Source organism: Hydra viridissima, unplaced genomic scaffold (assembly GCF_058129835.1).
Source record: "Hydra viridissima isolate aposymbiotic clone 2 unplaced genomic scaffold, HvirCarnegie_v1 scaffold_1, whole genome shotgun sequence".
NCBI classification, from domain to species: domain Eukaryota; kingdom Metazoa; phylum Cnidaria; class Hydrozoa; order Anthoathecata; family Hydridae; genus Hydra; species Hydra viridissima.
This window is the reverse complement of record NW_028324300.1, coordinates 1,572,423-1,595,776: the sequence shown is the minus strand read 5'-3', so window position 1 is coordinate 1,595,776 and position 23,354 is coordinate 1,572,423. Positions and strand designations below refer to the sequence as shown.

The window sequence follows — 23,354 nt, the reverse complement described above, 5'->3', positions numbered from 1 at the left end:
ACTGATTTACCCACAAACGAATAAAACATCAATATAATTAGGAAATCATCATGATCCCACACTAAATAAAAACAAGTTTTCTAAACTTAAAGAAAAAACCTCCCTATAAAAAGTTTTGGTTCATTACAGTAGTAGTTTGAACCGTAATTTTGGCCGAAACAGAATAAGTAAAAGGTTGTCGAAGCAGAAATTTTGAATTCGGTTTCGGCCGAAACCGGTAGCGAAAGTTTCCATTCGCTACAATTAGCGGCAACATTTCAGCTAGACGATATTTTAATCACATAAGTATTTTTTATTATTAAAAAAGCGGACTTTAACAATGAGTTTTAATCGAATAAACCACAATTGTTACGAATATTTAAAGAATAACTTTTTCTTTTTTAAAAAAAAAAAATATTTTGGAGCGCTTACCGTGGTGTGACCTAACAAAGTCCTATGCTTTAAGAAAGTCCTAATTTAAGAAATGACAAGTTTCGTATACATAAAATAAACATTTAAAGAAAAAAATTTAGTTATTTTATCTAACTAGATATCTAGTTTAAACAACAGAATTATTTTCCGCAAATGATTCTTTTATATATACGAAATTTGTCAATTTTTAATTTAGGACTTTCTTAAAGCATAGGACTTTGTTAGGTCACACCACGGTATGTTTTTATTTTAAAAAAAAAACAGTTGGATTGTTCTCCTAACTGCCTGAGCCGTTTTTAACAACTTAATCTAAAAAACGGCGTTAAAAAGTAGGCGATTATTATTTTTTATCAATATTTTAATCAATAAATTGAGAAAATATATTGCAAATAACTTAACATTTAGTTAAATCTAATACAAAATATTGTAAAATATCTAATATAAAACAACTTAACATTTAGTTATATCTAATACAAAATTTTGTAAAATATTGAAAAGTTTTGAAAACCAAACGATATTTTATCGGAACGTATCGTACATATCGAAACTCAAAAATATCGTTATACAATTTTTATCGATAAATTATGCGATATTTATCGCTAAAAGCGATAATGATATCGTGCATATCGAAACCCAAACGATATTTTATCGGAATCATATAGTAACATATCGGATATACCAATTCATATCGAAACCCATTATCGTAAAAAATATCGGTTAGTTTCGATATTTCGATAACGATACGCAGATGCTTACTAAATACGCAATTCTCAAGTTCGATTCTATTTTTTGTAGAGATCATAAAAAGTAATTAATTTTTTTTTTAACATACAGTGTTAAGAAAGTTCTTCTAATTTATAACACAATCAAAATGTCTGAAACAAATGATTTTAAATCGTTTAGTTGTATCCTCGTAACTTTAATATGATTTACAGAAGTTAGTAGAACATAGTTTAAGAAGCTAGTGGAAAACTGTCTTTATTAAAGATTTTATAAGTTGTAAGTGTAAAACTCAATGGTATATCTAGATCCAGCAGCATTTTTGAAAAGAAGGAGTGATGAATAAGGTGAGGGTATTAGTGCTTAAATGAGTGACTGCAACATAGCCAGTGGTTCCCAAATTCTGTAAATAAATTGTAAACTACATTTGTAAAGTTACATAGGAGTTTGAGTTCATGCATGTTTGTTGTATATGACATTTGTCACAAGTATTCCTCATTCCTATGATACTGAGGAAGCTTCTTTTTTAATTTAAATAAGCCATAAATATATTTAAAAATATAATTATATAATTTAATTTAAAAAGGAAGTTTTCTTTGTATTATAATGTAATTGTTGGCAATTAGAATGCACAGTTTTTACCTGATATAAATAGTCAGCCAGGTTTCTATAAAAATTCTATGGTGCAATATTAAATAAGAAAGTAAGAGAACTTTTAAATTATTTTTTTAAGACTAGGTACATTTCTGGAAATTATTTTGCAGATGGCACAGCATCTCTGAAATTTGTGAAGAAGTTTTAATAATATTTTAAACTGTTTGAACTTAAGTGCACAACAATTAAGACCTGGTTTATTTTAGTTGCTGTAGATTTTTTAACTAATGCAGCAAACCAGTGTAACTTTGCACTAGTTTACAGGATTGTCTCAGATTTTTATCTAGATGTCAGGCCATTACAAAAAGTAAGTTAGAACCAGAAGTTAGTAAGTTAAGCCAGAAATAAAAGGCAAGGATCAAGCCAAAAATTAAATCTTGAAAAGCTAATAAGAGTAAACTGATACCAAAGCTTATTATTTATTGTTAAGTACCATGTTAAGTTTTTTTTGTTTTTATTTTTATTTTAATTAGATAATACATTAAATCTAACAAAATTTTAATTTTTTGTGTCAATGTTGATTCATATTATAAAAGACTTATTAAGGGTAAGAAGAAATGTCAAAAGTTTAAAGTCTCAAAATCTATCCAGGTGCTAGCTTATTCAAGAAATTTTCACTACGACACCAAAAGCTAACATAAAAATTAGAATTTAGAATTCTGATGTCTTACATCTCATCAAAGAATATTTTGAAGAGAAAAAAATGAAGTTTGTTAACCTACAACTTTGTAATAATGGGGTTGCCGTTTTTTATATTTAATACAACTTAATTAAATATAAGTAGGATGGAATTACTGTAAAAGTTACAGGGCAATCAAATAATAGAAAGAAGTCCACCCCAGCCCTCTAGATATTGTTCATGATCAGGTGTTAATAACAATAAAATTTACAAGACATGTTTTTTGAACCTAGACATTCTTACAAAGTAATACGCTTTTTTTTAACTTTGTTGTCATAAAAATGCTATGTTAAAAGGAGTCATCAAACTGAAAATCAACAAAGCAACTCTGCATGTAATGGCTTTTTGCATACAGAAATACAAAATTATTCAGTTGGCTAAAACACAACTGCAAAACTTTGTGTTTTAGCCAAGTTGAAGTTCACTATGAAAATGCTCAGACAATCAGTTAAAATAACAGAAAAAAAATAAAGAAAGGCTGAAAAGCAAGTCTCCATTCCCATCTACACCTTGTTTCTCGAGTTATGTTGTCATTCCCACCCTGTTAAGTCCCCATTTAGTTTACATTATCATCTCATACAAAAGATTATCTCATACAACAACTAAATTCAGATAAATATTTCAAGACAAATTTCAGTTATACTATTTATGTTGACTAAAATATTTAAAAAATATGTTTACAATTCTCACAGAAAATCAAGGAAACCAGAATTATCATCGCAAAGTGTCATTTTATGATTAAACATAATAAAAACATAAATATATTCACTGTGTTTTTAACTTTTTATTTATTTAATAATTAATCATTTAACTAAAACTACCTCTAATAATAAAGAAGGAAGAATCAACTGCATAAAAAGTCTAGTAAATAATTAAATGATAATACCAATAAACCTTATATAATTCATTACTTAACCAATTGATAAATTGTAGTCCAGTTTTTAGTCGTTGTTTTTGCTTTTCTGGAAGATTAAATGCCTAAAAACTGTGCACTAAGATTGATGCTGCTACTATTTAGATTTCCAGATTCTCCAAAGGAAATTAGTTTTGAGTTCTAATGATGAAGATAGCAACACTTCAAATGAAGGTTCTGATGTAGGCATCAAACACTTTTTTATTATATTTGAATGAAAAGCCTATTTATCAAACTTTCTTTAAGTAGCAGAGTCAAGAGTTTAAAGCTCAATTAAAAATCAAAAAAGGATCTGTAGTAACTATTGAATAACTCTTCCTAAATCATGGCTCTACTTTTAAAGCAGTTTAAGTTAAAGACATTCAAGAGATCATGCATTTATTTATGTTCATGGGAGTTGTTAATATCTTTTTACAATAAAAACAGTTGAAAAAGACTTAATAATCTAGAAAAGAGAAAAGTTTCATTAAAAAGTGTAATTTCTGCATCTGCAAGGAGTTTTAAAGACAAATTGTTTTAACAATTTAACAATATTTTTAGTATGATGCTGTGGAAAGCAGAAATTCTGATGAAGATGCGTCTGCTGACAATATATCATCTTGTGAAGATGAAGAATTGAGGTTTTATCCTCCAAGATTTGTAGTTCATTTCCTTAAAATAGTCAATATTGCAAGTGAATTTAGTTCAGGAACATTTCTTGTAGATGGAGATAGTTTAATTTTATCTGCACTTTGTGATAGAAATTTGAGCAAAAGTCATGGTGGGCAGATGCTCCATCTTGTTTACCTTGTTGAAAGGCAACTGCAGATACTTTTAAGGCACCGTGGTAAGTTTGAAGTTGTGTTTTTTAAAGAGTCCATTTTTTCTCATATCCCAAAATATCAACTATCCAGAGAAGTTTTAATGTACCACCTTAAAGAAGTGCTTTGTATTGCTGTTTTGGATCAATTTGAAAGTGTTTGGAATCCTACTTTTGAGGCTTTTATAAAGAAATCTGTTCCCATTTTCTTTCTCATGTTTGACTGTTTTCAAGAAGATTTACCTTTACAATTTGAAATGCATTTCGCTTTACAATTAGAAAAAGTTTTAGAACTTCAAGTAAATGTTGCTTTTATCAATGACATGACAGTTGGAGCATCAACATTAAATGCTTATCACATCTTAGCAGAAGATGTTCAATATTCTGTTAAAAGAAGAAAAGATATGGTGAAAAAAACCTTGAATTTTATAAAATCAAATCTTGATTTTTATAAAAAGAAATCAAGTGTATCTTTGAATTTAACTTTGCAGTTGGATTTATTTTCAGAGTTTGAAGATATTCAGTCAGAATGTCTTGCAGCATACTTGTTTATTAAGCATCATTTATCAAATGAACAATATGTTGATTTTGCAAAGCTTTTTGTTTTTTATGTGTTGGTAAAAAGAAAGTTACCTATCCAGAAGAGGGTATTACCTAAGGTTCAGAAAAACAACAACTTTACAGTACTAATTGAAAAATTTCTGTGCACGCTAACAGGAGTGATTCAACAGCGAAGAGAATCTCTTTTGGTAAAAAAGAGTGAAAATGTTTGTGATATCTGGGATGGCAATCTTTTTGCTACAGTTTGTTTGGAATATTTTGAAAAATTCCATGAAAAAAAAGAAGAAAATGTTGTATTTGAAAGCGATGTTGTCTCTCTGTTCAAGAAAATTATTGATAAATTTGCAATTGAGTGCAGTGGCAAGCTTGAGTCATCACTTCCTTGTGAGAAAAATCTGATGTCTTTGTCTTTGTATTGTGAAAATAGAAAACCAAATTTTGATATTCCTATCTTGATAATTCCAGTCCATAGTAAGTTGGTTGAATGTTATGCAGGCAATATTTATGATAAGATGGAAGTGTTAGATGAAGATGATCCAATTATAGCAGATTTAGTGCAAAATTTTAAAACATTTGAAGACAAGTACCATTGGCATTGTAAAAGGCTTATTCTTGATGAATATGAAATAATGTTAGAAAATAGAAAGAAACAATCAGCAAAAATGGCTGTAACCAGAAAAAATGAGAAAAAAATGAAAATCATGAAATGGGAACAAAAAAAGAAAAGCCAGTATTCAAAATATCTTTATACTTATAGCAAAAGTTTAGGAGTAAATAAACCAACTATTATTGTTCTTGAAGAAAAAAATAATCATAAAAAAAGTAAGCCAAAGCAACAGCATACAGTTTCACAAAAAAAGAAGCCAATTGGGAAAAAACAACGTATAATTGAACAAAATGAAAAGAAGAAATCAGAAGAAAAACTAAGCAAGGATGAAGAACATTGGAAGAGAATAAAATCACAAGTTAGAGATATGGTTCCTTCCAATGCTCTACAACTAATTGAAGAAAATGAAAATAGTTTTTATACTGATCAGTTCAAAGTCAAAGTTGAAGTTAAGAAGTTGTCATTACTTAGAAAAATGCTACGAGATAAAAAAAGATCAGCATCGCTAATTAATAATGATATTATCAAAATTTTTTTAATTGTGTCAAAACTTTACAACAAATATAATGCTATACTGTCAGTTCATGATAAAGAAGGAATTTCCAAAGGTTTGTATGTAGCTAAGTTTTTCAATCTGTTAAAGTTGTTAAATTTGGAACCTCATGGCAAAAACATTATAACTAACTCAGTTTGTCACATTGAGTTTCAACTTAAGAATATTGGTCACCTTTTGGCAAGAACCCAGCGCAGTGATCGTGATCCAAGAATCTCTGATTTTATTCCAGATACATGGCAAAGGCAACTTTTTGATGCTGTTGATAATAACAAATCAGCTTTAATAGTTGCTCCAACAAGCTCTGGTAAAACTTATGCATCATATTATTGCATTGAGAAAGTATTGAGGAGTTGTAATGATGATGTTGTTGTTTATGTATCTCCAACAAAGCCACTAGTAAATCAAGTGCAAGCTTTTGTATTCAACAAATATAAAAAGAGTGATTTGCCTGCTGGAAAAACAGTTTGTGGAGTATTTACAAGAGATCAAAGATCTGATGTAGAAAACTGTCAAATACTCATTACAGTACCACAATGTCTAGAAATTCTCCTTTTATCTGCCCAAAGCTATGCATGGTCTCAAAAAATAAAGTATGTCATTTTTGATGAGGTCCACTGCATTGGTGGTGAAAAAGGTTCAGAAACCTGGGAACACTTATTATGTCTCATTTCTTGCCCTTTTCTTGCACTTTCGGCCACAGTGGCAAATCCCTGTGTTCTTCATAGCTGGCTTCAAGAGGTCCAAAGTTTTCAAAAAGAACACCGAACAATGCTGGGCAGTAATAGAGATGATGCATCCTATGAAGTTGTAATGGTCATAGTGAAAGATCGATATTCTGATTTAGAGAATTATGTTTTTGACCCTGAAATAAAATCACTTCAAAAGCTACATCCTGTTTGTACTCTTAAGTTATCAGCTGTCATTACGCACGGAATACCTGAACATCTCACTTTGTCACCAAGGGAGTGTTTGGAACTTTATGAAGCCATGAAGAACACAGCCATTGATAAACCTGAGTTGGTTAAACTTTCTCCCTCTCATTTTTTCAACAACTTCACTTTTCTAAAGCGAGATGATGTGAGAGAGTATGAAGATAAGTTAAAAAAAGAGTTTTCTAGTTGGTGTGCAAACAGAAACCATTTTGAAGCTGTGCAGGAAAGATTGAGAAAAGTCTCACAAACTGATTTAAGTGCTTGTTCATCAACTGAAACAACTGGCAAAAGTGTGTTGCATCTAACGCAACATTCTTATCAAGTGGAAACTTTTATAAGCTTGATCAAAACACTTGAAAGAAATTTTATGCTTCCAGTCATTGTATTTTGTTTAGATCGTTATTTGTGTGGTCTTTTAGTTAAGACTGTGGTCAGTTATTGTGAAGAAAAGGAGAGAGAATATTTCTCAAAGAAGAAAAGAGACAAAAAGCCCACCTCATATGAAAAATCTGTTAAAAAGAAATCTTTGCTCAAAGTTAGTGAAAAGACTGAAAAAAAACTTGAAGTTTCAAACTTTTGGTTTGATCACAGTAATGTTGAAGGAGTCTCGTTTGCTGGTATTCATTATTGATTATTAGTCTTTCATTAGGTGACTCATCCTGTTTTGTCTATATTTCTACAGATTAAATTTTTTTGCGGTTTTTTAATTTTTTTTTTTATAGATTTGAATACCTTTTTAACTGTTAAAAGTTTTAAAACAACCTGTATAAAGCTGTTCCTCTTCGATTAAATTTCTTTCTCTGATGATACATATAGAGTCATTGCAAATTGAAGGATTTAGGATATATTAGATATTGTTAAGTATAGACAATCTGTTAAGCAGTACACATTTTTGTCTTGTGTTTATATGAATATTTGTTTTGGTGATACTCAGCAAGATGTAGATATTGAAATATGAAGATACATTGATGACAATAAATGGCACAAGTTTGATTTGAGGTTTAACATGACAGATTTAAATGTTACATTAGATGGCATTTTGATAATTCAAAGTTTAATATGATTAAGAATTTGTTTTTTTTTCATTCAGAGAGAATTAAAAATCATCGAATCATTACACTCAAGAAATTCTATTGAGTTTTTATGTGTATTTTTAATTTGAGTTTTTTCCCCCATTATTCTAGTTATTGCAAATATATTTTGTTGCAAAATAGAATTTTTTGTAGTTAATTTTTTAAACCTTCTTATAACACCTCTTACATTGGTAGTGCCAAAAATATAATACATTAAACACATCAATATTTTTTTTTCAAAATCTTTTCTAAGCATAAGTTTTAAGTGATGACATTGAATAATAGATGCTTAGCAATGGTGATTGGTTTAGTTTATAGACAAATACTAAATCTGGAAAGTGCTACTAAAGTAATTTGTTCAAATGAGAAGTTTATTTTTTATGTTTATTTACGAGCTTGATGAAACACTGAAAAGAAATTTTCCAATCATCACTTTTTTTTTTAGATCGTACTTTGTGTAAATTTTTAGTTGAAGCTAAAAATAGTTGTTCTGATAAAAAGGTTTGGGAATATCTTTCAAAGAAGAAAAATGAAAAAAAAAATGAAATCTCAAACTTTTGGCTTGATCACAATTTTGTTGAAGGAGCCTCATTTGCTGGTAATTTATTATGATATACAATTATGTTATATATAATTATGTTGCATATAATTATGTTATGATTATATATAATTTTTTTGATGACTTACCCTGTTTTTTTAATGTTATATAGATTTTAATTTTTTCTGTTTTTTAAATTATTTTTTATAATTTTGAATAATTTTGTCAATTATTCAAAAATGTAGAAAATTTATAAAAGTTCCTCTCCAATTGATCTCTTAAGATTCTTTTACTTTTTTTGAAAATTTCTTTTAATTTCTTTTACTGATTATTTATTATTTATTATTTATTGTTATTCCTTTACTTCCTAAAAATATGTCTTTCCTTTGAATAGAAGTTTTTTTCTTCTAAGCTAAAGTTTGATATTCTAAGCTAAAGTGATGACATTATTTAATAGAGACTTAGAAATGCAGATAAGTCAAGTTATTAGACAAATACTATCTTTAAATTGCCACTAAAGTATTTTACTTTGTAAGCTTAGATTTTCTGGTTATTTATTGGTTTTCTATGTAATAAAGAATAAAAACTGTAATATTTTAATTTAACGGTAGGCTGTTCAGACTTGTTAAGATAAGTTTAGTTTTTGATTCTTTCTGATAACAATATAATTTGTATTGTTTATTTTTAAACTGTTTGTTTAGTAATCAGTTCAACGTCAATGGTCAATTCTCCATTGATTTTTTTTGCCTCAGTGTCTTAATAATTATTGACTTATCAGGGATTAGCTTTTCAGTCATCTTTATTTCTCATATGTTTTCATAATACCTGCTGTAAATGGGATTCGTAAAAATTTGTTGCAATTGTTGGTAATGTTTTCTGCTTGTTTTTTTGTTTGTTTATTGCAAAAGCATTTGAATACTATAATTTCCTGCTCCGCTTCCTGCTTCCAGTTTCAGTGCAACCAAAAACTTGCTTATGCTGAAGCCAGCCACTTTGGTTAGGATGTGGTCCAATCTGTATTTTCCAATCAGATTAATTCATCATTGCAATGAACAGTAATTGTTAACTTAGATTCTGACATCTTTGAAGACTATGATTTAATAATTTGGTGAACATTCCTAATCTCATTTATAACATACCTGTATCTATGCAAATGAGAGTTGTGCATATTATTGTATTTGTGCGTATTAATAGCCTGTATTTTCTAATTTGATCTAGTGCTAAATAGTTATCAGGTCTTTTTCTTTCCTGATAAATTAGTTGTCTTAACTGTAGCCTAAGTTGTTGTTACTGTATGTTCTTTGATTTGCTCTTTCTTTTTAACTTTATCCAAATGTGTGTTTTCTGCTGTGACATTTTTCATACTCTTTTTTAACTAATACTCTTCCTTGCTTCTTGTATATCCTATTTTTCCATTTCTCTGCATTTGCAGAAAATATATCTTGCATGTTATTTCTTGCCATTCCCACAATTTGAGACATCAAAAGATCTTTGAATACTACACTAAATTCAGCTTTAAAATAATCTAATAATCTTTGCTCACATCTTGCTTTTACAACTGCTTACTTTTCTATTTTCTAAAATCAGTCATTTGGTCAACATTTACTTTGAAACTGACTTTGTCATAGCTGGTTCTTCTTTTAAAGAAAAACTCAATGTATATTTATGTTTTTTGGTAAATAATTAATTCACATTCCTGATAAACTGTTTCTGTGTTTGCAACAAAAATATAACTTAATTAGTGCCTAATTGGACTATCATTAATTAACAATAATTAGCTTACATGTAATTGTCAATATGCAATGAATAGTTTATAATAATTGCATGAGATACCTCGTCACTTAGGTTAAAAATAGACAAATACCAAAGCATTAAGTTTCAAAGCTGAAGGAGATTTACTAGTGGTTCTTTAATAATATTAAGTGTATAAGCTGTTCTTAGTGGAGCAATTTTTCTGTTTTACTCTGCCTCTGAACAAAATCCTTATTATACCCAAAGGAAATTAATACACAAGCTGAAATTAAAAAGGATAAAGCCTTGCATATAAAAAGTTCAATTAAACATGCTAAAAAAGTTAGGCATGAGTATTTATTGTAAGAAAATAAATCAAAAGTTGGTCAAAACTGTTTTCATCTCTTTTTTTCCACCCTCTAACTTTTTATTATGATTTGATAGATTTATTTTACAGTTATTTCAGAGATGGTAAATTTGTTAGATTTTTAATGATAATTTTAGGTAAAGGAGTTTTAACAAAAGAAGATTTGACTTACCTACATGACAGAATAGCATGTCAAACATCAGAGTTATTTATGAAAGGAATACGCTATGGAATTGCCTATCACCATGCTGGACTAGATAATAAACACAGATCAACTGTTGAAATATTGTTTAGAAAGAAATTTCTTAATATTGTTGTGGCTACAGCCACTCTTGCACTTGGTATTCATGTACCATGCAAAACAGTTGTTATTGCAGGTGATAGCGTTTATTTGAATCCTTTGATATTTCGACAAATGTCAGGTCGAGCTGGTCGTAGAGGTTTTGATATGATAGGTAATGTTGTGTTTAATGGAGTTTCAGATACAAAGATATCTCACTTGGTTGCTGGAGATCTACCAGAGCTTCTGGGAAATTTTCCAATAAATGTGTCTCTTTGCTTACGCTTATTTATTTTGGTTAATGAACAAGCTAAAAAAGAAGCTTTTGATAATACACTGATAAGGTAAGATAAGTTATATTAAGGTTGGGAAAGTATTTAAGCTCACAAGGAATACGTCATTGTGTAAGTTTATTTTTGTAGTATTCAATAAAGTTACAGAAAAACTGATAGAAAAAAAACAATGTAAATTTTAGGAAAAAGCATTTCTTAATTAATAAATGTGTTTTTTTTTAATAAACAAATTCTTCTCTTTATATGATTTGCTTTTATCTATTTAGAGTTTTATCATTGTTAAAGCACCCATTATTGTTAAAAGAGCATCCTGAACTTGACTGTCAGTTTAAATACTTCTTCTTGTTCAGCATGCAGTTTCTTATCAGAGAAGTATGTTGCTACATATTTTATTTTGTTCACTAGTTATATTTTTAGTGTAAGCAAAAAACGAATGGGTTTTATTCTTAGTTAAGTTTCCTGCAGCTTTGCTAGAAAATGCAAATGATCTTTCATTCTTATTTTTTTTTTTTTCTTTTATTTCAAATCTTTCATTCTTACAGGGTTTTTTGAAGGCTAATGGGGCACCACAAGGTTTAGCAGGATTAGCATCTCACCTGTATTATCATGAGCCATACAACTTTGCATTTATTGCTGTACTAAATTCTGGCCTTTTTCATGAATTGTGTAGCAAAACAAATAGATCTCTTAATAAGATGTATAAAAGAGAGTTTCTTGAGAATTTGATTGGTATTTTATCATATTTCTTTACAAACACTGAAGTTCATCCTCTTCTTGAACAAAAGAAACGTAGCACAAGTGTTCTCATATTGGAAAAGCTTCCTGATACTTTTATAAAGGTGAGGTAATATTGTCTGTTAGTTGTAGTATTTTCAAAGGCATATTAATTTCTTAAAGTCAGTCTAATCATTAAAAGTTTAATGTGAACCAGGTAAAAAGTGTGTGTTTCTGGACTGTTTAAATTGTTCACAGGATTATATTTTTTTTAATTCTAGCTTTTTACATGCTTATTTTGGTAATTTCAAAAAACAGTTTTTTATGCAAATGTTATTTTGTTCAGGAAATTTTAAGATACAATGAGCGAGTAGAATCAGTTTACAACATGTATTTGCTTTCAATATCAAAGTATGTAAATGAAACATCAGGTGAAGATGATATGTTGCCCTTGTCAGGTATCAAGTTCAAGTCTACTGATGGGTCTAAAGTTCCTGAAGGTATTAATGTTGTGCTATAGATGTAAATAAAATTACAAGAACTTGAGTTTAAGAACCTTTTCACAAGTTTTACCAGTTGTTTTTATAACTTTTTTAAGTTTAAGATTAATACATAAAATGAAATTATAAAATCAAGAAATTTAATTTTATAATTTCATTTTAGGTATTAATATTTTTATTATTATTTTATCACATTTTTTCTTTACAAATCTTTTATTTATCATCATAATAAATCTTGTTTAAGTTTGATAATTTTTAGTACAACAAAAGTTTTTAGATAAAATGTTAGAGAGTTAAAATGCTTTTGTTTCCCTCTTGTAGTTGCACTCAGCAACCTGTACCTTTAATGTATTACCTTAAATGTTTTTTACCTTAGTAAATTTTCATTGGTTTTCAACTTTTGAAAAAAAAAGTATTGATTTTGTATTTATGACTGCAATTGATTGATTGCTAAATCTCATGAATAATTAACTTCTACATTAGTTCTTTTCTAGCTACATCAGCTGCTTGCTCCAAGAATAAACCTTATAAAACCTTAATAAACCTTATAAAACCTTATTAAACCTTATGAAATCTCATGTATAGAATTCACTTCTGCATTAGTTAAACATTAGAGTAAGATTTTAATGTCTCAAATTTTGATGCAAACTTTATTTTTTAATCAGACGTTTTGTTGAATTGGTATTTTAAAGATGACATTTTTTCATACCGATTGAATATTCCTCTCAACACTTTTGATTTTGAAGCAGCCAATGATTTTTCTATTCGAGATTGAAACAGAATGTGATGAGTCTGACATTGAAGATGTACACGTTTGAAAAAAGCAAAAATAAATTTTCAAAACTTTTTATATTTTTGCAAATAAATACTATTTTTATTGTTATTTATAAAATTATAGTGCTTTAGTACTGTCTTAGGGTTTTTTGTAAATTGACCACTGTGTGCCGGTGCGTTAACGCCGGTGTTTACTAGAAAACCAAGTGCTAAATTATTTGAAAGCCGATCTTTGTCTTTCTTTTAGATTGCTCGAAATGTTGGTTCCCAATCCTTTAAGCTTTTCCAACATGTGAAATATCAATTCTGATAAATGAATTTAAAATTAAATAAAATTAATTCCTAGAAAACTCGATTGAATCATTGATCTGGAAATCATCTTTCCACAATAAATGCTGCTCAAACTTTGTTGGGACATCAAGTCATTCTGATGACAGCGTGTATGATCCTTATGACAAAATATCCAAAGTACGACATCAGGTACTGTATATTTTTTTTACTTAAGCGTAATCCTCAAGTTTCCTTTCATTTTTTCATAAAACTAAAAGCGCTTTTGTAAAATATATTTTATAATTTGATAATTGCTATAAACTTTAACCTGTATATTAGAAAGATCATGCAAATATTGATATATAAAAAAAATATTTATATTTAAAAAAAATATTGATATATAAAAAAGATAATGATATAAAAAAATATTGATTTATAAAAAAAAATACACTATGTTAGGCACAGTATTATATCTCCATAATACTGTGTCTAACATAAGTGATTAACATAATGTTAAAACAAATCGCATAAACAATATATAAACAATATGGGCAATTCCCTGCGACTTTTGTTTGGGTAATCCCCACTCCTATGTTAAAATCATTTAGTCACTTAATGTTGGATTGGGGTGATAAAAAAAGTCATGTTATTGTAGTTGCATAACCTTAGACTTTTTGTGTTTTAAAATCTTTGAGTATTAGTCGCCAGCGAGTTTTAATCGGTTCAAGAATTCAAATATATTGAAGATCAACAAAAAATTATGTTCTTGAAGATATTATTTTAACATGGAGTCCTTTGCTATCAAATCAGACGTAAAGATGAGAGTTTACAGAAATAACCTCAGGAAGGCTTACGGAGCGACAATAGGAAGACCAGAGCTAAACAAATGATTCAACTGTACGCTAACAACATGTATCGCGACAGCTTAAGTCATTTAAAAAGTTCAGAGATGTCAATAGTCAGTAACTATAATGATTTTGATTTTTGTGCTGAGGGTGTGAAAACAAGTGTGAAATCATTCCAAGGCGGCATTTCGGACAAGATCTTCAACCCAATAATGAGACCACATTTAGTTCTGGTCTCATTATTGGGTTGAAGGATTGACCTTTAGGAAGCCCACATTTAAATCCGCTGGATTAAAAAGTTGTGGTCAGTGCTGGACAACATCAAATTTTGGATAGCTTTAAGTTTATAAATCGGTAAAAGTTTGATTTGTAAATTTTTTTTTCCATCGTTTTACTTATAGATTTACACAGATGTACACGAGATTCCATTAGTGAATGTGGACTTCAAAAATTTCAAGTTGAATAGTTATGCTTTGGACTTTTTTAAGCACGGAAACATCGAAGCGATTCGTGAAGAAAATGGTTTAAAAAGTGGAGAAGACTTTCATAAGTTAAAGGATTTTTCCTTAACTCTTCAGGTAAAAACACTAAAAATGTTATGAGTTAAAAGAAGGTTCTAATTATAGAATTATATATTTATTTAACTTAAGTCTACTGAGATACTGATAAAAATACTGAAGGGTAATCAAGTATCATGTCAAATAATACCAAATATATTTTAAACAAATCCCGATTCATCAAGGAAAGCCCTTGAGTACAAGTACATTAATCAGCTTTGCGAATTATTAAAAGCCGAGCATCGGCGTTTATTTCGTTATAACTCGAACCGAGCCAAAATTTGGGCTAGGAGCAAACAAATGACGTCATTCAAAATTCGGTTTTGAAAGGTAAGCTGTTGAGCTGCATGTACTTGAATCAGTGAATTTAAAAACAGCACAAATCTGTTTGCTAGGAGCAAAAAAAACAGTAAAAAATACAGTACAAATCTAAAAACCTCTGTTTCAGACAATAAGTTTAAATGTGTGATATGTAAGACTCATGAACAGCTAATTTATGCCTATTGATGCTAAAATTCGAGCTAAAATTTTGCAAAACGAAAATAAACGAGCTGGAGTTCCATTGTAATTTAAAACTTGAAACTTGAAGAATAAAAATTTAAAAAATGATTTTAATAAATGGGTTTTCTCCAAATGAGAATTTTCAGCTACAAAAGCTGGAAAGGCATTGTGTGCGATTCTACAGAATTATTGCTATAGAATTTAAAATTCAACACATTGTGAGGAGGGAGAACTAAAATAAAAACAACGATCGATAGAAAAATATACACAAGATGATTTACCAACTCTTCACATAAATAAGTGATAAAGCGTTAGAAGAAAAGTTAAATACAACTGTGGAAAAACGTAAACACGAAGACGCGTATATGATAAAGCGATAATAAGAAAAGCTAAAAACAACGAGCGGAAAAGACACATACAAGATGACTCGTCCACTCTTCACATAAATAAATAAATGATAAAGCAAAAAGAATTAAGTTAAAAACAACAACTGAGAAAAGACGTAAACGTGGAGACTCGTAAACGATAAAGCGACAATTAGAAAAGTCCAAAACAACGATCAGAAAAGACTTATACACGATGATTCACCGATCTATCACGTAAGTAGACGATAAAACGGAAAGAAGAAAAGTTAAAAACAGCTGAGAAAAGACGTAAACACGAAGACTCTTCAACCTGCCATATAAATAAATGAAAAGATATCGCAAAAGGAAAACAAGCAAAAACTATAAAAGCTCAAAAAAAGAGAGTCTTACAGTTAAGAGTTAGAAGGGTTAGTTGAGAGAATTAGAGATAAAGAAATCGTCTCTTTTGAAGAAGAGATTTAAAAGAGAATTTTATGAGAAAAGAGTTTTAAAAGAGATTTAAAAGAAGATTTTTATGAGAAAAGAGTTTTAAGAGAATTAAAGAGGATTTCAAAGAAGAGAAAGAATTTTGTGATAAGAAGAGTATTTTGAGGAATAAGCAGTTTAATAAGCAGTTGAATAAAAGAAGAAAAGAAGACTTTAATATTAATTGTTGGAGAATAACCAGAAGATTTAATTAAAGAAGAGATATTTGTAATAAAAGAAGATATAAAAGAAAGAGGAGTAATTGAAATAAAAAAAAGTATTGAACACTGCAAGAAGCGTAAGAGAATATTATTTGTATTATATAAAAGTTATAAGAATAAGAGTGCTACCATTACACATTAATAAAACATTTGTTGAGTTTTATTATATTATAGAATATACTGAGGACGGCGGTTATAAGTTTAGCTCTTTTAGATTAAACCTTGCCCATTCCTAACTAAACTGTCCCTAAACCTCGCCCTTACCTAACCAAGTACTCTCCAGGACACTAACCTCGTTCCCAACCTCCATATACTTAATCCAAACAAACCTAAACCCAAACCTTCCCCGTACCCTTACCTTCATTAGCTAAACTAAATATTAAACTAAACGTTAAACAAAAATTAAAATTGAATTAAATAGATAAAAGAAGAAGAAGCATAATAATCAAAAAACGCCACCCTCACAATATTCAATCTGAAACCAAAATGTCTTAAATTTTTGTTTTACTTCTATTTTTTTTATTTATATTTTTGTTTTGTTTTATTTTATTATATTTTTATTGTATTAAAAAAGATATTTTGCTTAAAATTTGTATTAAAAAAGATACTTTGCTAAACTTTTTATGAAAAGCTTTCTTATTTCAACTGCTTTTAAGTTTGACCATTTCTCCACACATGGCGCTCCATTGGTCTCCACTGGTCTCCCTATGTCCATTTCTTATCTTTAAATTATACAAAAACTAATATACTTATACAAGTTATATTTTTGAATGTACATTTAGTTGGCGATCACAGACAAACTTCAAGTTTAGAATGCTCTTCGTTTTAAACAGTTACATTCATTGACAAAGTGTGAATATGTACAATAAATCGCCTATTTGAAATAATATTTTTATACTGTTGGGCTGCATGTACCTGAATCAGTGAACTCAAAAACAATACAAATCCAAAAATAGAAAGTTTTAATGTGATATGTAAGATTCAAAGACGAAGTTTTAGTCTGAAAACTGTTTATTCTGATCTCACAGATGTCATTTTATGCCTGCTGTTGCTAAAATTCAAGTGAAAATTTCGCAAAACGAAAATAAAAGGAGCTAGATTTGTACTGTTTTTTAAACCACTTCAAACTTGAAGAATAATTTAAAAAAAAAAAAAAAAAAAAAAAAAAAAAAAAAATAAATAGAAGAATAGTTGAAGTCGGTTTTTCCCTCTAAAAATCAATTTTTCCGGGGAAAAGTTAAAACGAAAAAAAATGTTATTTGAAGTATTTATGTAAAATTCGCCCCTCTCCCCCGCCTCACACTAAAAAAAAAACGATAATCTTTATCTTGGAGTATTTTTGATAAAACTACGCACTTAACCCTTTCATGCACCAATTATCTTTCCATAACTAACATAACTCATAAAAAATCATTTACAAAATGAAAGCGGTACTATGAAATGTTAAAGTAGACTTTTTCTACAGCCTTTTTCAACTCTCATTTTTAAAACAATATTGTTTTGAATCGGTTAGAATGCACCATTTGAATTGGGGAAGCTTAGAATAATTTGTTGTTATAAAACAACCCAGCGCATGAAAGGGTTAAAGTTTTTTCAAGCTAAAGACAGACCTAAACTTACGGTTACGATTAGTAACTTTCAATTGTAACGTAACATGCGTAAATGTACTTAACTACATAGCTGTCTTTATTTTATGTCGAATTCTACAAAAAGTTACAAGTTATAAGTAATTGTATTGATTGCTTCGCAACCGGTGATTTGTTTTAAATGAATATCGTTGAAGCTTTTATCTAATCCGTTAATCGTTTGAGTTTAAGTCATTAATTTCTTCCTAACGAAAAATTTTCCGAACTTATTTGATATCATCAAAACATTCTATACTGATCAGCTAATACCCCATTCACACTAACAAAACCGAGTTTTAATAGCACTCGCTTTTAGAACGGTGTTCAGTTAGAACTTTTTTTAACTATTATCCGTATCACATTAGAATAAATCAGGTTTATTTTTTACGAAACCGAATTGAACTTATATTTGGAAACTCAATTAAAAATTCTTTTATATAATACTTCGGTCACGTCTACTTTGAAGTATTTTTTAAAAACAAAAACAAAATGGAGAGCTTACGAAATGAAGAGAAGTCGATTTTCTTAACTTAAGTTAATGTTCTAGTATTACAGAAATATTACAGAAGACTATGTCCAGCGAAGTAATTTTCATTTGGAATACATGAATCAAATTTTATTAAACTGTCTCAAGACCTCGGTTAATTTGGAAAAAAATTGAGATCTCATGATATATATATATATATATATATATATATATATATATATATATATATATATATATATATATATATATATATATATATATATCATAACCCAGCGAAAATTTCTCATAATAAGTTAATATTTGTATTTAGAAAATTTGTATTATTTGATGTTTTTTTATTAATATAACATACACTCTTATACAAGATGTCAACATTCAAGTCATATATATATAAAAACACACACATATAATTACTATTTTTCTCAATTTTTCATTAAAATATTTCTTTCATGGAGATTTATAAAACCTCTCGGCTTCCAAAAAATAAAGTTGTTGTTCAACTTAGTTACCGTTTTTTAAACTCGTTTATTTGAAATAAGGTTTTAAAAGGCAGCGTGAACGGAAAAATGCGTCACGAGTGTAAGTAACCACGATTAAAACAAGTTTTATTTTTGGTTTGAATGGGGTATAAATTTAATTACCTTCGTACTTAGCATTTATATAACAGTTACAATTCAATAGAATATGTATTACAATATTTTTCCTTGTATATATTATACTAAATATATATGCCAGATTAAAAGGGTGGTCAAATGGAAGGAGGGAGGGGGTAGTAGTAATTACTACACTTGGATCCGCGTTTAAATATAAAAGGAAAAAAAGTCGCGTTTAAATATATTTTAAAGCCCAAAACTTAAAATTTATAACTAAATTTAACCGAAACACTTGCCATATATATATATATATATATATATATATATATATATATATATATATATATATATATATATATATATATATATATATATCTGTTATTTAAATGGAGAAAAACAACATTTTAATAGTACTTAAAGTTTCGTGCCTTACGGCAATCATCAGCTATTAATTACAAATTAAAAACGTAAAAAACCGTTTAAAAACGAATCAAATTTACGGTAGAACGAATTCTGACGTAATGAGCAAAAAGACGCAATCATTTAGTCTTCAGTATCAAAAGAGGATAAAAGGAACTTGTTAGCATGTCGACATTTAGATAATATTTCGCTTCTTTTGTTGAGTAGGTTGTTTTCTTTATGCGATAAAATTTCAAACTTCTCGTGAAGGCAAAGGTTACAGGTCTTGGTTTCAGGGTTGGAAGGTTTGCATCGCTTTACAATTCTCCACTTTATTATAGGTGTGATGGCTTTTTCTTTTAATTTCCAAATTTCCTTTGAAAGTTCTGTATCATTCTTATACCTGACCGTATTAAAAGATTTTACATGGTTAGCATATCTTAGCTTAAATGGTGTCTCGCTAATGCCAAAATAAACTTTTTCTTTGAGATCAAGATTTTCGGAACTCACGATAGCTTTATAAACGATGTTGTTTAATAAACATTGATTGTTTAAAGGGCAAGTAGTTTTGTTAGTACAGTTGCAAGTGTTTTTTGGTATGCTTTTTTGGTCTTGTAAAATTTTGTGGTTATGCGAATTAATGATGGATTTTACGTTTCGCATACAGCTATAACTTACCTTGATCGAATTTCTATTAAAAATTTTGTGCAATCTATGATTTACCGGGAAGTGAAGGTCAACCAATGCAAGTAAACAGTTTCCTATTTTTGTTTCCACGTTTTGACTGAATGGAGGGTTAAACCATATAATGTTTCGCTTGCGTTTTGTATTTTTAGTGGTGGCAACATGATGTTGATAACTAAGTTTACATTTATAGCCTGCTTTATTTAAAGCCTCTTCGTAAGGTGGAGTAGCATTTTTAAAAATAAGTTCGTTTGATGAAGTTGAAGATAATCTTAGTTCGACAGTGCGAGTTAGTCTTTTGATAACACTTGGTGGATGGTTGGAATCACAGTTGACGTAACTCAGTTCGTTATCACATTTCGAGTAAGGTCGAAAAGAATTATCATTAAGATCAAGTGTCACATCAAGATAATTTACGATTTTCATATTGCATTTGATGGAAATAAGAAAGTCATTATATATATATATATATATATATATATATATATATATATATATATATATATATATATATATATATATATATATATATATATATATATATATATATATATATATATATATATATATATATATATATATATATACCATAACCCAGCGAAAATTTCTCATAATAAAATTAATACTGATCAACTAAATTTAACCGAAACACTTGCCGAGAAACGAAAGTCGATTGAGAAGTCTGGGAACTAAGATTTTGATTAATTTTATTCAGAATACATTTTGAATAAAAAGTTTTTTAGATTTTTCGGTAAAACTTAATCGCTTTTTCCCGGAATAAAAGAGGTTTGTTTTTTTTATTACAAATCGATTCGAAAATAACAAAGTTCTGATGCATATTGAGAACTGATTCCTTTCAAATAATTTTATAATTAGAAATTGTTTTGCATTCTTTTTGAGAACCTAAATTAAAGTAGATTTAAGAGCGAAATATTTTTCTTAGACGATAGCCTGTTCAATGGATTTGTTTGCACCAGAAAGTGACTGTGTACGTCAAGCGTTTCGTCAAGTTGCTGATGAATATTCGGAAAAATTCCGATTAGAATTTAATGTCACGTAACATTTTTGTATATTTTTTTTTTCTGTATTTTCAATGGGATTCCATTTTCAAAAAATCTAATCGTATTTCCTAAAAGTTATACAAGAAACTTTTCCGAACGAAGTTGAAGCTTCATTAAATTGTAATTACAAATTAATTAGCTGTTAATTTAATTCTAATGTAATTTTAAAAGCAGGTTTTATCTCTTTCACAGCTCTAACTTGTTTTTTGTGGGATTTTTGTAATTTTGTTTTTGTATTAATAAATAAATGGTATTAAATAGTAAAAACAATATTTTTTCACTATTGCTGCTAGCGCCGGAAAACGAAGAGTTATAAAACAGAAAGCAATAAATACAGTGAGTAACACGGTAGCGGGAATCGGTACCACAGCAAAATGGGAAAGTTGGTGGACAAAATGGGGAAAATTTTTAGTTATCAAATCTCTACAATTTACTTAGTTTTAGTTTCTTTATGTATATATATAATAAGTGATTTTTATTATTAAATAATTTGTATTAAATCCCAAAGTCTCGTTGTGATATTCTATTTACATCTTTGTTGCCAAGAAACGAAATTGGTGTAAGGTTATCTTATCGTCATCTAAATAAGTTTTAAAGTTTTTTTTTTTTAGATTACCACAAGTTCCTTAGTGACGTTTTTAGCGGTTTTCTTTAATCCTTCCATGTAAAAACTCTTACTCTGTTTCACTAAAATGCTGAGATCATTAAGTTAATGAATTTGTGCATATACCGCCGCCAGCTTGATTTACACTTCGGTTGGTGAACCGAAGTGTAATTTTCTAATTAAACGTGTGAATTTTGTTCAACGATTTTACTCCAAGTTTCAGTTAGACAATTTTGAAATCGTAGTTAAAAGTTCATAAAAAAAAGTTTTTTTTGTTCATGTTTCGAATATTTATTTTCAAAATTGAAAATATGTGTCATCGCTTATTTAAAATTTAAGGCCTTACATTCTGCGTATTTTAGAAGAAAAAAAAAAAAAGAAGCCATTTAGATTTTTATATTTAGATTCGCAAAAATATCTTGACTAGATTTATATATTTTTAAGGGGCTATCCCCTCGTAATATGGTATGATTATCAAAAATTATTTCAAAAGTAGCACATCAACCTGTGACTATCTTAATTTGTCTATTTAAATAAAATCTCAACATGATATCCCTAGCAACGCCATAGCAACGCACTTGTATAACTGTATACACCCTACATTTTACCTTAATTTAACCCAAATGTGTTACAATTATCATAAACAAGCTTGAGCACCTTCTTTATGAATTTTTCTAGAATTTTCGTAAAGGTCGTCACATCAAGTACGACAATTTAAATCAGTTATAGTGTTACTTTATCACCTTAGTTCTATTAGTGAAAATAGGAAAAGATTGTCGAGTGATGTAACGTACACAAACTCATCTTAAAAAGAAAGGATTTATGGGAAATCTTAGGGTTGAATCGTATTTTATGTACGTAAACTAAAACAGTAAAAAGCGCAACTTTTTCGTCGCGTAATAAAAAGTAATTAAAAAGTTCTTTTGTTTTTGGAATATTTTTAAACAAAAGAGTTTGCATAATTAAGAATTTCACTAAATTTTAAATTTTCTTAAAAACTGCTTAAAAAGTTTTAAACTGAAAATATTTGTAAAGTGAAAAAAATTGTTTTTTTAAAAACTGTAAAATGCGCAAGCATCTCGCTTTATTGTTCCAGATAATGAATTGGTATAACCGAACGACATTTTAACTTCAAGATACAATCTTACCACATTAACTCGTATTTTATCAGATGAAAATGCTGTAATAAATTGGTGTGCCCGTAATCGGCTTATACCTAGTTCATTTCTGTGCACTTCTTGTCAAAGTCAATAAGGAATTGTAAATTGAAAAGGAGTAGTCGACGGAAAAACTTGGTATTGTCTACAATGTAAAAAAATGTTTAGCATCAGAACTGATAGTTTTTTCGCCAGAAGTCACCTTTCCATCTATCAAGTTATAATGATAATGTACGGATTTGCTGTTGATTTTCCACAAAAAGACATTGCACGCGAAGCAGAAGTAGATCTCAAATACACTGTAGTTGATTGGTCAACTTTTGTAGAGAGCTTTGTGAACAGTGGCTCGAGGAAAATTCATGTGAAATTGGAGGTATAGACGTTACAAGCCAACCAATTACAGACACTATGACTGAAG

The 23,354-nt window shown here is 28.7% G+C and overlaps 2 protein-coding genes across 5 annotated transcripts in view; both read left to right on the top strand.

Moving 5' to 3' along the window:
* The first annotated feature begins 1,155 nt into the window (after positions 1-1,155).
* On the top strand, positions 1,156-23,335 carry LOC145187218 (putative ATP-dependent RNA helicase DDX60). Of its 4 annotated transcripts, none has more exons than XM_090082590.1 (10): positions 1,156-1,478; positions 3,918-7,449; positions 8,351-8,503; positions 10,679-11,165; positions 11,381-11,486; positions 11,657-11,953; positions 12,175-12,328; positions 13,449-13,582; positions 14,619-14,795; positions 21,058-23,335. In XM_090082590.1, the coding sequence occupies exons 1-10, from the start codon at positions 1,470-1,472 to the stop codon at positions 21,172-21,174; spliced, it is 5,166 nt and encodes a 1,721-aa protein (XP_089938716.1). In that variant the 5' UTR covers positions 1,156-1,469; the 3' UTR covers positions 21,175-23,335. The 4 variants fall into 4 exon arrangements, with proteins under 4 accessions (XP_089938716.1, XP_089938723.1, XP_089938727.1 ...); XM_090082608.1 differs by having other exon boundaries at positions 1,172-1,478; positions 3,918-4,203; XM_090082597.1 differs by lacking the exon at positions 14,619-14,795.
* LOC149892842 (uncharacterized) overlaps positions 23,166-23,354 on the top strand; it is an 18,561-nt gene continuing 18,372 nt past the window's right edge. The window contains exon 1 of the mRNA XM_090081259.1: positions 23,166-23,309. Within this exon, the coding sequence (XP_089937385.1) occupies positions 23,166-23,309 (144 nt within the window). The remainder of the gene's footprint in view (positions 23,310-23,354) is intronic.